At 47.4% G+C, this 22,579-nt stretch overlaps 1 protein-coding gene across 1 annotated transcript in view; it reads left to right on the top strand.

Moving 5' to 3' along the window:
* The first annotated feature begins 1,600 nt into the window (after nt 1–1,600).
* The window catches only part of FSCN1 (fascin actin-bundling protein 1), a 79,279-nt gene continuing 58,300 nt past the window's right edge, over nt 1,601–22,579 (top strand). Inside the window, exon 1 of the mRNA XM_085629142.1 lies at nt 1,601–2,599. Within this exon, the coding sequence (XP_085485268.1) occupies nt 1,777–2,599 (823 nt within the window). The 5' untranslated portion in view covers nt 1,601–1,776. The remainder of the gene's footprint in view (nt 2,600–22,579) is intronic.

The raw sequence follows: 22,579 nt of genomic DNA, 5'->3' as shown, positions 1-22,579 counted from the left end.
TGACCGGATCTCCTTTCACGCCCCCAAGAGAAACCTCCACTCAGGCGACCTCCCCCTAGCCACCGTCCTTCTTTTCTACAGGACCAGAGAAGGTGGAAGATCCTTCTCCTACTTTGCAGCCAAGACCTGGAACAAACTCCCCCTTCACCTCCGACGAAGCCCGACACTGCACCAATTCAGAAAGCACCTTGAGATCTGGCTCTTAGAATGACCCCAAAGGAACTGCTCACATCCCCCCCCCTATGAGACCCTCACGGGTGAGTAGTGCGCTCGACAAAACCCTGATTGATAGGATGGTCGGAAAGACCCTGAAAGAACAGAAGGGTATTGGGGACTGTCTGAATAAGTGAGGCAAAGCTTTGCATGCCCTTCTGCCCAAGCACTTAATGATCATGTCCATCTGGAATGGCTTTGATGGAAGCTGCTCCTTGACAACCAGGTGTACAGAGTATCGAGTGACACTTTGCAGCCGTTTATGCTCGCCAGTATGTGGCAAGAAAAAAAGGAAGAAACAACCAAAGAAAGAAAGAAAGAACACACAGAAAAAATGAGACTAGAATAGAATAGATAGAAAACGAGAATTGTAACCAACCAGAGAGGCGTGATTAAGAGGGGAAGAAAACAGAGAAAGAAGTAAGAAAAAACAGGAAAAATAAAGAACACATTGGCTAATGAAAATAAAAGACAAAGGAGCAGAACTAAGGGAAAGGGAAAGAAAATCTGGAAAACTCATAAGGAGAAAGTGAGAAAAGGATAAATAGTAAATGCGATTTGTAAACAGGTAGAGAGATGTAAGAAAGAAAGAGAAAGAAAACCCCTTTACAGACTACTTTAGCAAAGAGAGACAATAAGGATGCATAGAACTTAGAGAATGAATGAGGAAAAAGTGAAAGGGAAATGTGAAGTTTGACCGGATACAGGAAATTAAACAAATGTACCCGATTAAGAGCAATCAGGCAAGCAAAGATACAAAACAATACAAGTATAAAGATAAGTACACAAATTTGAGCAGAGGATGAAAACGTGTCTGAAATAGTTATATGAACACAAATGTCACACCCACAATCTGAACATCCAACATGCCTTCAGTCAGGCTGAAGTATACCAAGGGAAACGCTGGCATCCTGATGTCTGAACATGTGACTTGACAGGAAGGGGACCACAGCAGCACAGATAAAAAGAGCGGAAACACAATAAAGCACGTCTTTTTCTATAACGCTTAGCCCTTAGGTTTTGCTGTGTGCCCACGACGACAGCTCCCCTGCATTTCGCCAGTTCTGTTATTCCAACGAAATTCTCTCCCTGAGTTTTCCTGGAGTCTGCAGAACAGAAACATGATCCGCTATTTTGCCGGGCACTAGAAACAGAAAGTGGCTCTATTCTGATGTTTGGCACGCTGAGCTGTCCGGTGCGGCAATTGCTTGTTTGTTTGTCCTTTGTTTAATTGCATTCTCCCCCTTTAGGAATGTACCAAAAAAAACACAAACAAAAAGAGAGGCAGCTGCCCTCTGCATCCTCTATGTGCGGGGCTGGGAGGAGCCTCCAGCTGACATCACCCAGCCTATATAGGCTGCAGCTGGAGGGGTTTTTTGTTAAGCAGGCATTGTCAGGGTGCAGAGCGGGGCTGCTGGTTCCTCTGCAGGCAGCAGCAGAAGAAGGGGTTTGCTCGGTGGAGAGGGTGCACACAATAGAAACAGGACATCCACGAGGGTGCACGTACATCCTAACATTCACACACACCTCGCTCCCCCATTTTGCAGCAGCAGCCCCCTCACCATGACCACCAACGGCACCAACGACTCGGTGCAGATCCAGTTCGGCCTCATCAACTGCGGCAACAAGTACCTGACGGCGGAGACCTTCGGCTTCAAGATCAACGCCTCGGCCACCAGCATGAAGAAGAAGCAGATCTGGACGCTGGAGCAGGGCCCCGAGGACTCGACGTCCGTCTTCCTGCGCAGCCACCTGGGCCGCTACCTGGCCGCCGACAAGGACGGCAACGTGACCTGCGACGCCGAGGAGCCTGCCCCCGAGTGCCGCTTCGCCATCGTGGCGCACGACGACGGCCGCTGGTCGCTGCAGTCCGAGGCGCAGAAGCGCTACCTGGGCGGCAGCGAGGACCGCATCAGCTGCTTCGCGCAGACCATGGGCCCGGCCGAGCGCTGGAGCGTGCACCTGGCCATGCACCCGCAGGTCAACCTGTACAGCCTGAGCCGCAAGCGCTACGCGCACCTGAGCGCCGCGCGCGCCGAGCTGGCCGTGGAGCGCGACGTGCCCTGGGGCGTGGACGCGCTCATCACCCTGCTCTTCCAGGAGCAGCGCTACAGCGTGCAGACGGCCGACCACCGCCTGCTGGCGCACGACGGCGGCCTGCGCGACGCCCCCGACCGCGCCACCGGCTACACGCTGGAGTTCCGCGCCGGCAAGGTGGCCTTCCGCGACTGCGAGGGCCGCTACCTGGCGCCCTCGGGCCCCAGTGGCACGCTCAAGTCCAGCAAGAGCGGCAAGGTGGGCAAGGACGAGCTCTTCGTGCTGGAGCAGAGCTACCCGCAGGTGGTGTTGAAGGCGGGCAACGACCGGAACGTGTCCACCCGGCAAGGTGAGGGGGTGACTGGGGGTTCACGTGAGGGACCGCGGCGCGCTCTTGGGGGATGGGGGTGCGTTCATAGCTGATGGGCTGTCATGAACCCGAGGTGTACAAGTGCAAAGGCTGCATTTAGTGCAGGCTGCGCACCGTTATATGCAGTTACCATACAGGTTTGGTGATGACTGTGCACTATTGAAGGGTTTTGGTACTGGCCTTGGCGACAGTATGTTGCTAAGTAACGAATACAGAGGATGCTGTTCTGTATGATGCACCGCTGAATAACTGCTGATTGAATGAATCTGGTGACCATGGCCGCCTGCTATGATGCAGCAACTACTTACAGCGCCCAATTGCATTATTTTCAAGCACGTTGAAGTACTCAGTAGTTGAATCCCTATTGCCGTATAGTAATGTCTTACTCTTGGAGCCTTACTGGAAAGATGTGCACGCTGGTGCGTCAGTGAAGAAGCACTACTAGAACATGAGGGGTTGTGATGTACTATTAATGTGTTGCACTACTAGCCTATGGTCATGCACTAGTGTGTAATGCACTTCTGTTGCTCTGATGGTGCACTACTGTTGGGCATAGATAGTGCAATAGCTCTCGGCGATGGTGCGTTACTGTGAGATGAGTCTGCATTCGTTTTAATTCACTGCCCGGCTTTGTGATGAAGATGCGGCCTGTTAACTGATGTTGATGGTGCACTAATGTGGGTTGTACATCTGCATTCGTGGTGCAGTGCTACTGTGTAGTGTCGCAGCGCTCCTCCATTCTGCAATGCTGGTGAAGAGATTATTTGTGCTGTTGCTGCACTTTTGATCGTGCCCGATGAAATGGATGCTAACTCACTGAGTATTGTGCGTGCAGCGCGGTGATGCTTGTCTGGACGGGGCGCTACATTGTAATGTTGCACTGACTTGTGATCGACTCCTTCCTGGCTAGTGATTCACGCTTACCAGTGAATTATTCACGACCGAACAGACCTCTCCCCACCACACCCAGCCCTGGGGCTCGTGGTGTCCGCAGCACAGAGTGCTCCGTTCCTGGTAACATGGGCTAGCTCTCTGCCCCGCGGATGCGCTAGTCTGACTATAGAAACGCAGATTTTCCCATAACGTTTATCTACGTGTCTCGAAACAGTTACGGACAACGCCCTATTTTACATGCTGGACAAACTGATTAATTCATTTTTACCACTGGCTCCTCCCACACAGCTGCCAGGTATCCTCGCGCCATGTGACACGCTCGTGCAGCCATTTCTGGTTTTACGCCAGCAACGCTGTGCTTTCTGGGACATGTAGTTTTACGTTTTTCATGTGGCTTTTTGAGCATATACACTTGCATGGCTGCAGGGGGCTATAGTACACAGTCCTAGGACTGTCTGAAACACCAGACCACTTGCAGCTCTGTTTCAACTAATTGGCATTAATATAGAGAATACTGCAAAGATCACAGCGTCCAGAAGGACCTCAGACCTGATTTATTTTCCAAAGAGACACCGTTATCTACGAGTTTAGTGCAGCCTCGGGGTTCAATCCTTAACCCGGGTGTTGCAAATAGCTTTTTTTTAATTCTCAACCTGTGGTCACTGTGGAGGCGCCCGTGTTGGCTGCGCCCCCTTCAGACACTCGATTGGCTAATCTCCAGGGTAGATCTCTTTCCAGCGTCAGTGAGGGGCTGTCCATTATCGACAGATTCCAAAGTGTCGCCCCCTGTGTTGCCTTTCATGACAGCTGGGAGTTTGGGATTGTTACTCCCCTCGCCCCGTAAGGCCTACCTCTAAGCGTCACAGGTGCATTCGTCGTGTATTTTGTTTAGTCGCTGCAGCATTTGTTGTGGCATTATTGGCCCAAGAAATGTAACTGTTGCCCCACTTGAAAATTCAATCTCGGAAAAAAGCCAAACTGACCCCTTCCTATCTATTCCCGCCCACCCTCCGTTCATCATTTAGAGTTGTTGGAGCTTGCCATTGGTGGGCTGGTAGCTTTATTGCGCCTACCTAGGTCTATAGGGCGCCTCAAGGAGCTCTGGGCTCGACTGCAGTGCCCAGCTTCTTCTGTGTCCTCTTGCCTGGTCTGCAAAGAGTGCCGGCTCTTCTTGAAAGCAGTATTTGTATATTTTTGGTGTAAAACGCTTCTAGTGCAGCACAGTGTGCACGCTTTAGGGGATTTGTGGTGTGCACGAACATGAGCCACGACCTACATACACACAGATCCGGAACACAAAGGGCTTTGGTCTCTGCTACTTAATGCGTTCTGAATCTGCATTAAACCCCCCCTGCTCCCTCCACCTACGAGGCTGATGGTGGCTGTGTGAATTGCGCTGCATCGGTGACTGCCCCCTGCTCCCCCGATATGCATTTCAGACAATGGCACGACCGTACGCCCCTCCCCCTGTCAGTGCTATTGAATGTTTGAGGTGGCTTAAATAGACGGCGATTCCTTTGGTCTGTACAGCTCATTCTGCCAAAAGCGCATCCGTTAGTTTTGTACAGATGGGGTGATGTTTACCGATTTGCCCAAGATCAGACTTTGGTCGGGTACTAGTAGCCGGGATTCGAACTCTAACTCCAGACATTTAAAGTTAGACCACATCTCGTGATTTATCACATCCAGTTCCTTTCTGCCTCCTAAGGGGACTATTTTCCTCGAGGAAGCAGGAACTCCCTCTTTATGTAGAGTGAAGGGGGGGGGGGGGGGTGCTCACTCCGCATAAAGTGGCATTTTTGATTTTTGACGGTTGATGTAACCTCAATGAAGTGGTTCTACTGTTTAGTGAAAATAGCAATGAGGTTTATAGAATTCTGAAATATGATGCTCAATTACCCGTTGTTTTCTCTGTAGCCCGCTTTTTGTTCTCTATATGGTGCACTCGCATTGCGATCCTTAAAAAGGCGCTCTTAATAGTCTGAGCTGTTTTGTAATGAACTATAGCCTATTGATTAAACTCCTGTCCAATCAATTTTAACACGATTTGCCTGTACTTTTAGAAAGGCTGGGACTTTTTTATTTATTTTTAATGCGTTTATCGTTACTTTTTTGTACTTTGCATTTTGAGACCATGAACCTATGATGCATTTATGGCTATTCTTTGCACTTTTGCATGTTGGGATGATGGCCAAACTGAGTCCTTTGTGTTTTTTTTTTTTTATTCTTCTGATCTTATCTGTGGGTGTTGTGATGAAGATTCCGCTTGTTGTAAAATGTGGTGATTGTTTTTACATATGTTTTATTGTGCTTTTATGGCAGTATGCCGAAATAAAGTCTTCAAATGGAAATGAAGATGGCAGATAAACTCCTTACAGTGGCTGCTGTGGACTCGCCCACAGCTGGTTGGAAATTCTGAACTCGAATATTCCGATTTTTAGCAGGAGCGGTGTAATGTTGTGACACCTAAGGGGATCGCGACGTCCTCACCCATCACTAAATTATCTCGCGGCTTCCGGCAACGCACAGCACGCATTTTCTAGGATCTTGCTTTAAAACGAATTTGGCACGGATTTTATCGACGTACCACGTCCGGGTGAAAAGGGCTGAGAGACGGTTCTGTCTGGATTCATGCCAGCGAGTTGAACATCATACTCTGATCTCGCCAGAGCTGCCGACTTTGGAGTTGGGGAAACAGGTTCGAGCCTCGGCGTCGGCTCAGCTTCCTGTGATTCTGGGCAAATCACTTAATCTCTCCCCGTGTCTATCAAGAAATGAATGTGTCTTTGTGTTACGTAACTGGTGCTCGGGTAAAGCGCTCAAATACCCTCGGGTGACGGGTCGAGTTAGCGCTATATAAATCTGCCCTAAAAAAAGCTCACTAGCGTTTATTTCGCCTTTTATATTTTTTATGGAATGAAGTAGGTCTGTGTTGAGCGTAGGAAAGCTACATTTTATATAGCCGCGAGTCTTGCTAAATTGTGCAATCGCATATGAGGCCTGTGGCGGTGGGCTACGTAGCCGCGAGTCTTGCAAGCGCTATAACGGGGGTGTATGTTGCTCCTGGCAGAGAGATGGGAGTCGCTAGGCCAGACTGCGATTTTTGCGCCTTCACTCTTGCATTTGCTACTTGAATATTTCACCAGTCTGGAAAACAGATGTGACACTGGGGAGGGGTAGGGCTTTGGCGGCCCCCAACTTCCCTCCCTCGTGGTATCTCCGTGGACTCCCAGGCGGGGCACGTGCCGTCGAGCCTCCTGTCTGTAGAGAAGATGGTTTCGTCCAGCACGGGGTTAGTCCGTAGTTACCCCCACCGGTGCAGTGTGGGGGTGGAGAACTTCCAGGGATGTGTGTCGGAGGCTCAATTATCATTGCCAAGTATGCAAAGCCTGGCATTTGGCTGTGCGTCCGCCGTCAAACCAATATGGCGATTTCTGTCTGTGGCTGTCTGCAAACTGAGACGGGGAGGGACAAAGGGATGGAGTTTGTAGCCTGCGCCTCTTGCACCAGCGCTCCTCTGATTGGTCCGGGCTGGCCGTGCCCGCATCAGATGGTACCCAGGAGTTCGCGCCTGCCTGTCACGAGTGGGTCTGGTGCAGGGCTGACGATAGGAGCCCTGGCTTATTCACCTGTGGCAGCCGAGACGCTTTGTGTCTCAGCAAAACTTGGTGCCCCAGCGGCCTCTCCGAGCTCCCGGCAGCCGTGCCTGCGGCCACTGACACGCTTCTATGCTGAAACCCCATCCACCCGCACATCTGTTCCTCATTTCAAGCCCCTGGCAGGCGGTGTCCGGCTGCAGTGCAAACACTCTCCCTTTGTGTGCGGACGGCGGCTGCACAATGGGCAGTGTGACTGGATACGTGGAGATTGTGGAAGAAATGCCCGTCTGGGATATGATGCACTCTGCTCGTGTTGTTTCTCTGTAGTGACTACAAAACGGTGCGAGTGTAGTACCAAAAACAATTAAGGAAACTCAGTAGGGCAGATGGTAGTTTTATAGTGCACACTGCTGTCCCCAAATTATTAGCGACTGATTATTTCGTTCCACAGACACTCCCTTCATGACGTCTGTCAATCTAATTCTTGACTGGCCTTGCACGCTTTTGTACTGCCCTTTCTTGTGTGAACCTCTCTATAGCCCTCCAAGAGCTACATTTGATAACGAGAGAACGGCCTCCCCCTTACCCCTAGAGACCGCATTGGACCTCGGAGCATGCTACGATTTACCCCGAAGGTGCCCCCCTCTCCACCTCTGGACTGCACCCACCGTGCAGAACTTCACAAATGCCCTAAATACCTTGATGTTTGACTGACCACTCACAACAGCAGCACCCTCTTCCACCCCCAGCACCTAGATACCCTCACAGTTGATGAGCAGCGCTATAGAAATGCATTGCTTAAGATTCGTGTCCACCCGCAACCAGTCTGAGCACCCCTCAACCAGGACCATGTGCGCTTGCGTGGTGTCGCTGTATCGTGGCCCAACGAGCTTAAAGCTTGCTGGGCATAAATGAGAACCTGAAGAAAATAAGACCACACAATTGGTTACAGAGTTGGGTTACCTACACAGGTTATCCAGGGGCAGTTAGCAACAAGGTGCTTTAATTCGATTGCCCACCTGAACTGATACCACCCACTAGATGCAGATAGCCACTTGTGTGGTCCTTTTTTTCTTTCACCCCACAGTTCAGGTGAAGGTTGCGCCTGCACAAGGTCGAGGGATGCCAGTCCACCACCGCACCTGCTCAGCAGTGGCTCTCTTACTCCAATCTGATGGTCCCGTCATGGGGGCCTCTGGACGTGTTGGGCATGTGAACTACTTTTGTGCGCACAGTTGGTGGTTTTGCACCAGTCACCTGTAGATCGCCCTATACTCTGCTAAACCTCAAGGATGGCTGTTGCCACCCCTTTCCAAGACTGCTCTGCCCCAGGAAACACCTGTGCAGAGGTTGTCTATCAGCATCTTGCAGATTCTAGTGCTTGTTTATGTAAAAAAGGAATATCTCCATGGCAACTCGGATGTACCACGTATTTGGAAAAAATTGACTTTGATTTGTGGGTGACTAGGTTTGTTTCTAAAGGGGGGGGGGGGGACCTCTCCTGCTAGCCTTTAGCTTATGGATGGTGATCTTAACCGGTCAACAAGGGAGCTCACTGACCAAGGTAGATCCTGCTCCCTGCCAAACAGTTTGGGGGCTGGTTTTCGACCACAGTTTCAGACCCACTCTTGTAGAAGAAAAAGATTCCCTTGTGACTGCAGACATATGTGGCATCTCTAACAATAGCTACGATGGCAAGAGTTATGTTAGCGCAGACTTGATCCCTAGTACCCTACAGTAAATCACAATTCACTTGTGAGGTGCTCCAGTGAGACAAAGGAGCAGCCACACCAGTGCTCCTAAAGTTCAGGAATTTCAGAATCTAAAAGATAACGGATCTTGTTCGCACACAATGACCAGTAATTCATGTTTTGCTCACTTTAAGGTGCTGTAGATCTATCTGCCAAAACTTTGTTCTTTCTTCAATGTGCCTCCTAGCCAACACGTTTCGTCAGACTTCATTGCTCTGACTTCTACAGGGCGTAAATTGGACTTAATTCCTATATTAGTCAGTCTTCAAAATTTTTGTCCACGATGCTCCATAAATAAAACTCTTAAACTTCGCATGAATGAGCGCCATAATTATCAAATATCAATCTTGAGTCGCTTCCTATCGCTGAAGTAGGTTTTCATCGTCCGTGTCCTATTTCTGTATCATCTAACTTTGCAATCCTCAGATCTAGTAAACCATACCACTGATGTCTATTACAGTCAGTCGCCCGTCCGTGCAGTGTCTGCCTGGTGAGTTTATTTATTGAAATCAGGGGAAAGTGACGTCTCTCACTTCCAAGTACTTGGAAGTGAGAGACGTCACTTTCCCCTGATTTCATGTTTCATAAATAGTGTTCCTAGACAAAACACTAAAAGAGGGAGCAGCACACCATAAATAAGACGAAATTACCAGAAAACGTTAATAAGAGTGCCGGATGGATAAATAAACGAGTTTATTTATTGGACATCATTAACTAGAATTTATGAGACTACGACTCTTGTATAACACTTTAGATCAATTGAAGCCCTGAAGAAGTCAAGGCGACGAAGCCTGGCAAAACATGTGTTGGCTAGAAGATGTGTAACGAGTAAAGAAGCATAAAGCGTGTTGGAAAAAGGAAATGAAGGACTCTATAGTGAACAAACCATAGGTATCCTGGTGTGCCAACAAGGTCTGTTTTCTTGTGCATCTCTATGGTAAACAGGAGCAGCCCTGTGCACATTGGAGCCGGTGCACCTGTCCTTGGAAGAGGTTTGACGTCTGAGCTCCAGCTCCTAATCCTATCTCTGGCATCTTGATTGAAGAACACAAATGAACACTGACTCTTGGGGACCACCCCACAATCCGCAGAAGACTAGTCATTTGTCTCTCATGCTTTTTTTAGGAAAGGGAATCCTATCCGTGCATTTCTCATTCCCCCACACCTCCTTAACACCACCGTCAGCTCTACAAATCAGAGGACACTTGACTCTCTCTAGGTGGATCAAAGCAACCCCCAAGTGTCACTTCAGTTGGATTTAGCCATCCCAATATGTGTAGACTTTTCTGGGGTTGATACAAGATTTAACTTTTAATGCCCTCTTGGTTTTATTTTTTTATTCTGAGAGCCCTCCTTGCACTAGCCAATGCAGCGAGAGAAAGAGGAGTTTGGAGTTGTCCTTTGAGCTAAAATTGACAACTTGAACAAAGCCCTTAGTCTTGCATTTTGTAAAGTGGAAGCACGTTTCCCATGGCACGCATAAAATACAGTCTGCAGCAGCACACATGCTACATTTCGTGCAGCATTGGCACATTTACTTGCACAAGATTGCTACAGGGGCATGGCCTGCTCTGTGTGTAAATGTACGCAAGCACCAGCACTCCTTTTTCAAGGCCGGTACTTTTTCAGACTTGAACCCTAAGTAAGAATGAGTCATGATAAAATGGAGAAATGTAGGGAAATAGCGAAAAAAACCAATATGGTTGGACTTGTAAGGTGGTGGTGGTGGTGGAAAGAAACACAAGTCTTAAGCAGGCTTGTTGAGCACAATTCTAGCAGGGGCCATCTGCGAAACAGAGCTTTGAACACCCAGTTGCAGGTTTACTGTCTGCAGTGTAAGCTTTCCTTGCACATGGAGTAGGCTCAGAGTGTGCAAGCTTGTCTCCTGCACTGAACAGGTGAGGTGGAAGCTGCAGCACTGCAGGTTTGGTTCACATTGAACGGGCCGGTCAAGCAGCAGGGCAAGCTGGACGTATGTGCAAACTTGTCAGACACAGGTACTACATGCGCACCGTGAATACAACATTGGAAGCTTCTTTGGACAGCACCAACCAAGCTCGCTTCACCGGTTTGGTCTGACGGCACTAGTGTGAGATTACCTCACACAGCACCCGTGGAAGGTATCCTCCCACTCTGCCCCCCACAGGAGTGGTTAGGAGGGCGGAGTGTTGACTGGTGGTAACCTTTATTGCCGCACGGTAATAATACTGCATTGCGGCAATAATACTGCAGGGAGCACTCTGTGTGATCCTGTAGAAGCTGAAGTTTTGGTTTCACCTCTAAGTCCATCAAAAGAATCACGGGTCCAAACATAACTGGGAAATGGATCAGGAATGTTCATTCTGATGTAAGTAAACCTAGGCGTGTTTTGGCTGTTGGGGTCTAGGCAGCTTTACATTCGGAGGTCAAGCATGCACAGGTCTATGGACCTTGGGTTCAAGCACTGGTTTGCAGCTCGAAGTGAGGTGCTTCTCCCAAGAACACTCTAAACTCTGGGTTTGTTGGATGATGCTTCCACGGTCTCAGCTGTGCTCTTATTTCCCGATTCTTCTCTCTTCGAGATGTGCTCCCCTTACCCAGTGCTTTGAATGGAACTACATAAGTGCAGGTACTCGCTATTTGGCATAACGGTTTGTTTCTGAGAAGGTTTGGTACTCTCCCATAAGTGTATTGCAGCAGTACTGAGAAGTATAGATTCCCTCCCGTTCAAATTAAAGAGGTGCAGGTACTCCATACTGGGCAGTACCTGCCCATTTAAAGCACCACCCTTACCTACAAAGAAACATGCAATCCCTGATGGAACGCAGGCGAGGCCTGTGCTTCAAACAGTTCAGTCCTGTCTTTGAGTCCAACCCAATTTCACTGCTCAGTTGCATAAAGATGCAAGCGAGTCCTCCTTCACATGAGGCAAGGAGCTGATGGCCATCGAGGTAAAAACCTGAGCGCTGGACCCACCCTGAGATGGTCCTGGTGCGTTCTGCCTGACATCATTTCTGGCTCTGGGGTGGCTTTAGTGGCTGGAGCAGTGCCGGCTGCAGTGTATTGATCCTCCTTGCCTGGCAGCATCCTGATCTCCTTCAGGTTTGCAATGCAGTAATCCTGAACCCTCTTTCTAAGACCACAGCATGCCATGGTACGTTCCTACAGTGTGGACAGTGCAGTTGACCACTGTTCAATGATGCTGGTTTTAGAGTGGTTTCAAGTGGTTCAGATCAATGATTTAGGGTTCTTGTCCGCTTTCACGCCTTCGGTGAGGAGTAAAAATCCGCTTTGGCAGCCAGAGTAGGACCAATGAGACTTCTGGTTCCTCCTATTGTTTTGCATTTTTACTTTGTGTGGTGAGGAAAGTGTCGGTCTTTGGAGTGTGGTGGAGGGGATGCTGTCTCAGTCAATGTTTTCTCCTTTTAGTGCCTGTGGTCGTCCAGCATTTCTTGCTGGAAAGTAACTTTGATCTTTGAGGATTTTGGAAAAACTACTCAAGTATGTCGGGGAGCGTGCTCCCTTCAGGTGGAGCTTTTAACCGAGCGTAACAAGGTATTGTAAGCGGAAACCCTTGAAAGGCATTTTGTGGCGGGGGCATGTAAACATTTCGAAATTACAGAACCGGACTTGAGTCCTATGAACCTCCACTTCTAATCCCACTGTGACAATCACTATCAAAGAAAAAACAGCCTGGTTTTGGCCCGCTCCAAAGCACCTAGCCTGTGGTCACATCGGTTCTTGATGAAATGGAGTGATCAGATATTGGCTGTGTCTTCGTGCCTTTTCTCTTGGACCTGCCTCATATTCACCTGTGTTGACCACCATAATCCTACTCTTCCTTCAAAGCCATGTGTTTGGGGCAACGGTCATCTTTTGCCTCTAAGATCAAAGACCAAGTGTCATCCTCCTGGGTCAAAATCGAGGCTTATGAGATTCCTTAGGGTCTTCTTGCCCCCTTTGCATCTACCTACATCCCTAACAATTCAAACACGTGTTTAATCAAAGCTTCTATTCTGGGCACAAGTCGAGGGTACACACGGGTAGAAGGTGCCTACTGCCCTTTTCACACAGCCTTCCCTGCCAAGAGGTAGGGACCCACAGAAATATGGTAAACGCATCCCATGGGATTTTCAGCCACTAGAACACATTCAGCAGCGTCTGCACTCAGTCTGCTTTTGGTCCGAGCAGCGCCGTGCAGGCGGGGAGGGGATTTATCAGATTCCAGCTGGACATAACAAAGACCGACATTAAGATGCTATGTGGCCTCCTTTTGTTGGAGTTTCCAGGTTGGGAGCTATGTGGAGCCTCACCCCTAGATGCAGTGGGGGGGAAACGAAGGCACACAGCTTATCGCTTCACAAATACTTGAGGCATGCTTTTGTTTGTGTTCAGTCCCTGTATGAGAGATGCATTCACTGTAAGAATGTCAGATGTGTTGGTCTGTCCAAGTATTTACATAAAAAATAATTCAAATACCGCTTTTTTCTTATTTCTTTTAAAGCACTGTAGTCCTACTCATCCTGTTGCAGGGAGTTGGAGTTCTTTACATCACACATACACCTTACACATGTCATTAAATTGTGTGTAAAAGCATGTACTTGGTGTGTTGCATAAGGCAGTGAGTCTTACAAGGTGTAGGAGCTGCGTGTCCCTCGTAGATCACTGTAATGTTCGATTTACACTTTATGAACTTCAAATAACAAAAGGATCTCTGCATTAAAAGCAGTAACCCACTTACCTATTTACATAAAATAATAAAAAATCTGTGTTTTACATGATGTGCTTTGCAGGGGACCTACTAACCCTTTCTGCTACTTTGATTCAAAACTAGGCCTAGACAAAACACACCTCCAGCAAATGCTTTAACCTTCAGAGTTAACTTACTATTCATCTTCCCTGATCTTTAGTTGGCACACAAAGCTCTCTACAGCCGGTGCTGCACACCCTACGATATTTTAAAATGCAGACTTTGCAAACAATTAAGCAGAACAGATTTACTGCCACGTTTCTCCTTGTTGCCAATTTCTTTGTGGCAGGGTTTTGTAAAATACATGTATAAATTGAGACCCAGATTTTTCTTCGGGGGTTCTGTTTTTTGGTGTTTTTTTTTTGGAACAACCCAGGTGCAAAATCGCATTTGTTGAATATTGTAAAGTGCTCAAATGCACTCGTTCTACACCTGCTAAACGTATGTGTGAGATCCTAAGCTCGGACGTCACTTCCTGTGATGTCACACACATACTGCCTAATTTGCTTAGTCTCTCCCCTGCCCCCCCCCCCCCCTCCAACCCCTGCTTCTGTTCCAGTTCTAACCAATAACAGACTGAAATGGAAAAGCCTGATTTACCGCTGACCTGTTTCAAGAGTGTATGACTGCTATACCCCTTCCACTAGTTCTAAAGTTTCCCAGAACGATCACGGCTAGTCATTGCTACATAGAAAAGGGCCGAGTTATCCAGGAATTAAATATTTTGTGACGGCTTAAACCTGTACCTTTCAGAAAGGTGTTGGTGCAGTGGCTCTTTAGTTAGGTCTATTTCATTCACTGGAGACTGCTGTAGTTCTACCAGCCTTTGCTGTTGGTACCCCTTTTTAACCGGATTGGAATTAGTTGGGAGTTACCACCTTTCTAGGCCTGCCTTCTTTCAAAAGTAAATCTATCATTTGCTCATTTACTTTTTCTACTGCAAGTAGTTTGATAACTTTTTTGTGTGCCAGAGAATTAACAAGCTAGCCTTTGCTGGACCACCGTCATCTTAATGATTGCTGTACAGGCTTGCTTGAGTACTGGCTCTGTGGCTTCCTTGATGTCCTGCATGGTTTCCTTGCTTGTGGTCCAACGCCCATCATTATGCTCGGTCACTGCCATCAAGGGAATCGAATACCTGCTAAATGAACGGTCTTCCAGCCATCCTGCTGTGGTGGATGCTCAAGGGTATGTGGGCGTGTAGATCAAAGTCCAAAATGGGTCCTCATCTAACACTTTAATTTGCTACATGTGAGCAGACTGGTTTTCCTTGCCTCTGACGTGATCTTATTTAGTCTAGTGTGGGGAAGGGGAATGTTTTGTGGTGTAGATCTGAAGCAGATGCATAGCTTCAAGGACCTTGCCAGGGACGGATATCAAGAAGTGACATGTTTACCACTTCTCATTTATGAAGTTGTTCGATTGTAGCCTTCCCGGTACCCGCCAAATAGAACAGCAAAGAAGATGATCGAAGACATGGTCCGTGCATCTGCACATGGGTGCATAGTGGAAGAGTTATTCCCTTTCGATTGTGAACTCTATGGCATTACCATTGCAAGTGGTTGTGGGTTTCCATGCCAGTGGTCCAAGTTCTGGGCACCTTTTACCGTGGTAGTTTTATTATGCAACCGCAGTGTAGCATCAAGTAGTTGGAATATGTGGCACTCTTTGTAATGCATCACCTGAGTCCTTTGTGCCTGCGTGAAAGGTGAAGTGCTTCTGTGTTCAGTGAGCTGGTCATCGGCTGCAGGTCTCTGCTTGTTACATGTATTGAAGAATGACCGTTTCCAGGGTGGGTCAGGGACGGCACTGGGATGTATAATCAATAAGGTTCAAATTTGCCCTTCAGCTCCCTTGTCTTCACCTCTTTCCCGCTGATTTTACTCCTGCAGGAATTGTAGGAGTCCTTGTACAGTGATTTTTCTTACTCCTTTCTTCCTTCCCAATGTCCAAAAAATGTTTTCCTCATCAGTAGATTAAAGCTCTTAGTGGTGGTAGCGTACCTTGCAGTTTTGGATTCTTCTGTGTTCATCTTGTCCAAATGCCCTGCCGATGCTGATAAATTGATACCATGGATGTGGCTTACAACATCTACAATTATATAAGATGCCTCACTTTGCCGTGTTCATAATATATACGGTTGCCTCAGGGTAGCCATCTTTTACTTCTGTTCCCAAGCTGCCTTGTTTAACCCCTTCCATGCGGGGCGGATTCCCCCGCTGTGCTGAGCGCTGCTTGCGCGGGCGTGGTCATGACGGAACCGTTCCGTCATGAGCGCCGAAGGGGTTAATACAGCAATAGACCGGGTTAAACTCATTGTTGCTAGACGGACCTTGTTGAGTGGTTTTCCCTGACGGCCAAAGTTGCGTTTCCTGAGAATGGTGGTGATCTTATTTCAAATCTCTAGTGATCCTGACCGCATTTTTGGTCATTAATGTGTGATAGCTGCCTACAGTGTCCCGGGAGAGCTTTCACTTCTTGTGTTTCATGAACGTAGACTCTTTTTCAGGGTGTGAGGTGCCTACTTCTGGGATGCTGAGGTCACACTGATGCAAACCTCCTCCTCCGAGCCCTGGCAGAAGGAACAGTAACCCAGATTCCTCTTGAGACAAAGGTCTTCTCTAAAAGGAACCCAGAAGCTCCCGAGGGCAGCTAATGTGGAATGGAGAAGGCTCAGTAAATTGGTCCCAGGGCTTCCATTGCGTTGAATCCATGTTTAATTATCCCACACAATTCGGTAGTTTGGGATTACGCACCTGCTGCCTTCTCTGAAGAAGACGTTTGTTGCTGTGTATATCGTTGAATGATGCCAGCAAATATTGATGCCCGGCTTATAGAGCTCAAAGCACTGTGTGCCTTTTTTAAAGCCTTTCCTAGAGGGTAGCTGAAAGTATTCCTCCATAATAAAAAATAAAAAAAGTGCTCACAAACTCTATTGTAACTATTTTGAGGCAAGCAATGTTGCATTTCGCACTTTAGGGTTTGAACTTTAGGACTGCATGTGGGTCATGATATACTAGTGTTGTGATGTATAGAACCAATGACTTCATGGATGATTAGTTATGTGAGCTGTATTGAAATGGGTGCTTATGGGGAGTGTCTGGTTGGTGCTGTGCATGAGCTGTATCATTGTGGACGTACAGCGTGGTTGGCATTGTGACTATCACAGTTGTTTGTGGTTTCAGACCTACAGAAGGTCTTTAAGCGGTACAGATGAATCTCTGCAGTGTTGTAATGTATTGATTAGTTTCATGATGGGCAGTGGACATTTAAATAGTCGTACAACTTAGTGGTATTATGAGTACAACACAAGTGATGGGTGTAATACTTGAATTAATCTCAGCAAGTCATGATTAACTACTCTGCGCCGCGTTCCTGTCCATCATCCATGAAGTGTTGTGCCCTTCTGTGACAGAGGAATTACCATGGAATAACTGACGTACAAAATGAGTGACTTAATGATTTAGGAGAAATGAGGTGGCCTTTTTTGGAGGGCTCAGTAAATTCTGATTTTTCTTGCTGGCTGGAGGCCCACTCTTGTATTGCTGGTGTCTGTGTGTTTTTTTTTTTTTTTTTTTTTTTAACAGTTTTATCTGGTAAATCCCAACCTACAAGCTGTGTACCTTTTTGTCTCCACCCATGCTGCCACATTTACATACAGACTTTTGTGTAGTTGGGCCTGAGGTACATGGGAAGATATGTCCATCTTCCATTTACTTAACTGCACATTTTTATTTGTGGTGGGTTTTTTTGTTTGTCTTTTTTTTCAATTTTTTTTTTTTTTTTTTGTCCCAGATTTTGAAGGTTCAAAGGCTCCTCTTTTACTAAGAAACTATGTTTTGCGCACTTGCAGTTGTGGGTGTCTCACGCCCAAAATCCAAACTCTAACACCTAAATGATGGCAGCATTCGTAGAATGGAGTTTGAGTGAAGCTTGTTTGGAAGACTCCTTTTCACTTTAAGATCCCTCTAGCATGGGAAACTAGAACCACTCTTGACACCTGCATATCTAATGCAGTTTGCAAACTCCTGACTGTATAACATTGTGCCATGTGCTTGAATGGCCTTATGCAATAATGGCCGTATAAGCATGGGGGTCCTTGCAAGCCATGCGTTCTAGCGTCTTGCTGCTGTGCTGTAATTTATCCGTTACTGTCTCGCATCACCCATGGTAACACCCTTCCTTGCATTGTGAAGGAATCCAGGCTCCTGGTGAAGGGAAAGACCTGCTTGTACCCCCTAAGCAATGCATTAACATTCAGCATCTCCTGACTCAATGTTTCCAGCTCCATGGTGTTGATTGGTTGACTATCATTTGTTTCCTGGATGTCTTCATTTACATGCTGGTGAGCTCCAGAATCTAGTGATGCTCTCAGGACTATTCTAAAATGGGGCATCCCTTCTGCATAGTTACTAGTGCACTGGTGTTCAATATCACTGGTGTCCTGAATGACACCAGTTATTCATGGGTTTCTGAACAGACTAACATTTAATTTAATCAAAAGTGACTTTGCTGCTGTGAAACCGAACGAAAGCCTTTCTGCTGATACCATTTCTCCTCTCTGGAGTCTGACTGGCGAAAATCTAAAGCACTCCAGACAGAAGAAATGGCATCTTCCCCTTTTTTTTTTTTTTTTTTGCAGAGTTTTATATAACGCGAACTTGACCCGAATCCAATCAGGTATCTGAACGCTTTACATAGCACCAGTTACGTTACATGAGGACACGCATTCCTTTTTTTTTTTAAAGCACGGGGAGATGAAGTGATTTGCCCAGAACCACAGGAGGTTTTAGCGTCTCTACCGAGACTCGAACCCAGTTCCCCGAGGTCGAGCGCCCTAGCCGTTAGGCCAACTCTTCTCCCCTTGAACCACAGAGGCTATGCCGCAGCATTCCAAGCAACTTGGACCTCTGTGCGAAGAAGGGTAAGGCCCTTGTATCATCCAGTCGCAGCTGTAGGTGGCACCGCTAGCAGCATCCTTTGCAGGATCTTGGGACTGGGTGCTGTCCAAACCGCCCTTCTCTGTAGCCTCCTCCTCTAGGGCCCTATATGCAGAAGAGTGGACGCACAGGTTTCTGGTCACCTCCACCGTAGACCTCAACTGTGCCCCTTCCACCAACGGCGTAACCTGCAAGGCTAAAGTCCGGTGAGATCTGATGGAACGGACAATGGCCGGACTTGCCTTCGCTGAAAGAGTTCCACGTGCTCCATGAGTGGGCCTGCCACTGAAGCACCCAGCAGGGATGGACTTCACCCCAGGATTTAGCCACACCCCAGGGATGGCTGCCTCTCACCGGGCCTTCTGTGCCTGGACGCCGCTGTTGAACCGAGGTGGAGTTTGCTGCCATCATTTGAATCCGTGTTTCTCCTCACGCACTTTGTTGGCTTCAGGATGAGCGTCATTACTGTGCCGCATTAAATTCAGAAATATGAAAGCAGACATTTGACGTTTTTATTTCTGAAGAGGTGAAAGGCCCCTGTAAAACTACCATACCTTTAGTCGTAAAATAAAATTTTGTGATGTTGTTTAGTTAACTCAGTCGTCTTTGATTCATCTAGCTTTCCTCTGTGCCCTTCAGATGCCCGTGTTAGCATGCTTCTGTTACATCTGACGTGGCTGGTATCACCCTCCTCCTTCTGCCCTCTTTTACAGCACCGTCCGTGCCTACCCACCAGCACCGCAACACAAACCTCGCACACACCATCCCTCCCACACAACAGATGTGCCGGAAGACCACTTTAATTAAGTTTCAAAATGATCTCCATTGGGTACATTTTATGTGAGCGAAGTCATTACGCGCGGGCATGCTTGCTTTAATTAAAAACAAAAAAAAGGGACTGTACATTTTTTTTTCCCTAGTGCTCGAATGTCTTGCTTGGAATATGAAACAACATAACGGCTTTCTTAAAAGCTGCTAATTCTCTCCCTGGCACCCCGAGGCTTGTGCAGCGTGCACTGGGGCGCGTTCCCGCCACCCTCGACTTTACCTGCATTTGCATAAGAAAAGCACTGCTTCCATTTTGCTCTCAAGCCTCCGGTTCCTCACTTCTTTCATTTCCCTCCGTTTGAGAGCAGAGATGCTAATCTCATCAGAAATCTTGTCATGCTGAGGTTTAGCAAAGCGCTGAGGCCAGTCTCTTGATCTGCCGCTCTCCCACCCCCGCCCACCTCAACCCCCCCACCCCCTACTCGCACACCGCTACTGACTGTCACAAAAGGTTAGCGCCCGCCGCGCTGCCATTGTGTGACAAGCAGGCTTCACAGAGCAGGAAGGCCTGCTGAGCCTGTGAAAGGCAGTAGGGTGTTGGGTTCACTGCACTGATGAGCTGGCGGGGGGAGCGGTTTGTTACCAGCAGACTAGCTCAGGACGGTACCAGATGCTGAATGGTGCAGGCTAGTCTGCCAGGGTGTGCCCTTGGCACACAATCTTCTGACAGCAGTGGGTGGGCTCTGAATGGCACGACGTGCCCCTACTTTTTAATTTAAGTAAAATGGGTTCCCCATACTTTTTAAGTAAAACAGTTCCCTTAGTTTTTGTGAAAAGATGACCATCCCGAGGCGGTTAATTACCGAGTGCAGAAATGCTTCAGCTGACTTGTGAGCGGGGAGCCTGGTGTGCTGTGAAACCGAGGGTGGGTCAGAGAGCTGCACAAGAAGCAAGCCGTCTTGCCAGGGTGCCTGCTTGTCTGAAAGAAATGTAAATGTGCGCAACTGGTCAATCTGCAAATGTAAAGGCTTCTTGGAAGCCAGTATTGGCTTTAGTTGATGGAGGCACTTTAATCATCTGGATGACTCAAATTCTTTTTAAACGGTATCGCAAGGGAGTTACCAGCTCAGCTGTGAAGTGCTTTTAAAGGACCGTTAAAAAAAAAAAAATTGCAATATGTATAGTCTGGGTATTAACTAATCTATATTTTTGGAAGCATTTTTTATTCTTCAATGGGTGTGGGCGGAATTTGTGTAGCTGTGCTGCGCAACGCTCAAACTGTAAAAAAATCTCCGAGCACGCAGAGTTCCGCGAACATGCGTAATTGCTTGTTCCGCCAGTTTGCGAACGCTGTTTGCATGCATTGGGGGGGGAAATATCGCATGAACACGCATTTTAAAGCGCGAACAAGCAAAAAATTCTGCGGATCGCTGAATTTTTGGCAATTTCGCAGAACGCGAAACTATCCAAATTCCGCGAGCGGAACGGACTTTACCACCCAGGCCTTATCTTAAAGCTGTTTACTTATTTTGTAGCAGCCTTTGTGTAATGCATATTTAAAATGACAACTTGCATATTCAGTGCTTTCTGTTACAGCCCAGGACCTCCTAGCATTAAACATACACAAGTCTCTATTCTCCACTGCACCAACAAGGATTCAATTCTATGGCTCAGATTAGACACAGACCTCTGCAGTCATTAACTAAGAGGTTTAATTATGTAAATAGTGCGTTTCCCACTGATTAACTTCACTTGCATTTTATTTTTAATTTAATGTGCCTTATTTTGTTACCTGAAGGTGAGAGACTACAAAAGTTACATAACGTTTTTTAGCATCGCCTTTGACTCTGCCCCCATGTTCAAAACATCCCACCCCCAGGCTGTATAACATTGCAGTTACCGTACTTTACTTTTTTTTTTTTTTTTTTTTTTTTAAATTAGACTTCGACCACTGGCTGACGGGTGACCATAACCTTGCAGATAAGGGTGCTTGGAGGCTTCCACCAAAGTTCACCCTCCACCCCCTACGCCAGCCGCCTCCCCCTCACAACAAAATGTGTTTTTATTTGTACTGTTTGTTTTGTCCATCTTCTTAGATAGGGGACATCAAAACGAACAAGAAGTTCCGAGGCAATTAAGGACAAGGAGAATAGGGGGGGGGGGGGAGGGATTTAGTTCCGTTGTTTAATCGATATGCCCCCCTACAAAGTGTCTCTGCCTTAAGTGACCTAAATTGACTAATAGAGTGGCCACTTGTAGATCAAGGGGGTGCCCAGGAGGATGCGCATCATGCTACTGTTATTGGAGGACTAGGTGGGGAACCAACCACCATGATAACTCAGCCTCCAATACAGCCATCTCCCAGTAAGACTAACAATGGGTCTAGCCCCTCTAGAGGAGCGGTACCCCAATTGGGGCTTACTGTCTCAGGGCCCAAACCTTCATTTATAGAAGGACAAGGAACCCTTAATGTAATCTGCTGGAATATAGCGGGCTTGTCTAGCAAGCTAAAAAATCCGGATTGGCTAGATTATATAAGTAGTCTTTAACATCATTTGGCTGCAGGAATAATGGGAGGTAGATTCTTCCAATCTAGCAATGGAAGGGTATAAAATGTACTTTGTACCTGCACGAAGACCTTCGGCAGGGCGAGCAAAAGGGGGTCTTATCACTTTGTTGGATCTGAGGATAAGGGGAAGATGGGAGAATTTAGACTGGGACTCTGTCTGCATTCAAGGCATACAGCTAATAACTAGGGGTCTAAAATTGATTTTTATAACGCCATTAATGGAGGACAGACATTGGCCAACCTGGTAGAACTGGATTACAGGCTGACAGGAATAGAACTGAATGGGGCAAGTAGAGCGCAGTTGATGGTGATGGGTGACTTTAATTGTCACCTGTGCAACCATCTACTTAATAGTAAGGGGGAGTGGGCCTCATGTCCAAGGGAAGCGGGACTACATATGAAACATACCAGGGAGGGACTGGAGATAAGTAAGATGCTGGGCACCCATGCCCTGACTCATACTTTGGATTTGATAAGAGAAGTTGGGGAGCCGGGCATTGCCCCAACCTTTAAAGGGAAGGTGCTCTACTATTGAGTTTATCTTCGTACCCACCACTCTATTAAGCTGGATAGTGAGTTTTATTGTTGAGCCAAGCATTTTTAGTGACCACAACCCGCTGGTCCTGATTTTACAGGACCCTGCTCGAGTTAAGCACCCCCCCCCCCCCTCTCTAAACAGACTAGAGGCTCCCTTAAAACCACGGATCAG

This window comes from Triturus cristatus, chromosome 10, assembly GCF_964204655.1.
Source record: "Triturus cristatus chromosome 10, aTriCri1.1, whole genome shotgun sequence".
In the NCBI taxonomy this organism is placed as follows: Eukaryota; Metazoa; Chordata; class Amphibia; order Caudata; family Salamandridae; genus Triturus; species Triturus cristatus.
Note: the sequence above shows the minus strand (reverse complement) of the source record. Positions and strands in the feature narration are given on the sequence as shown.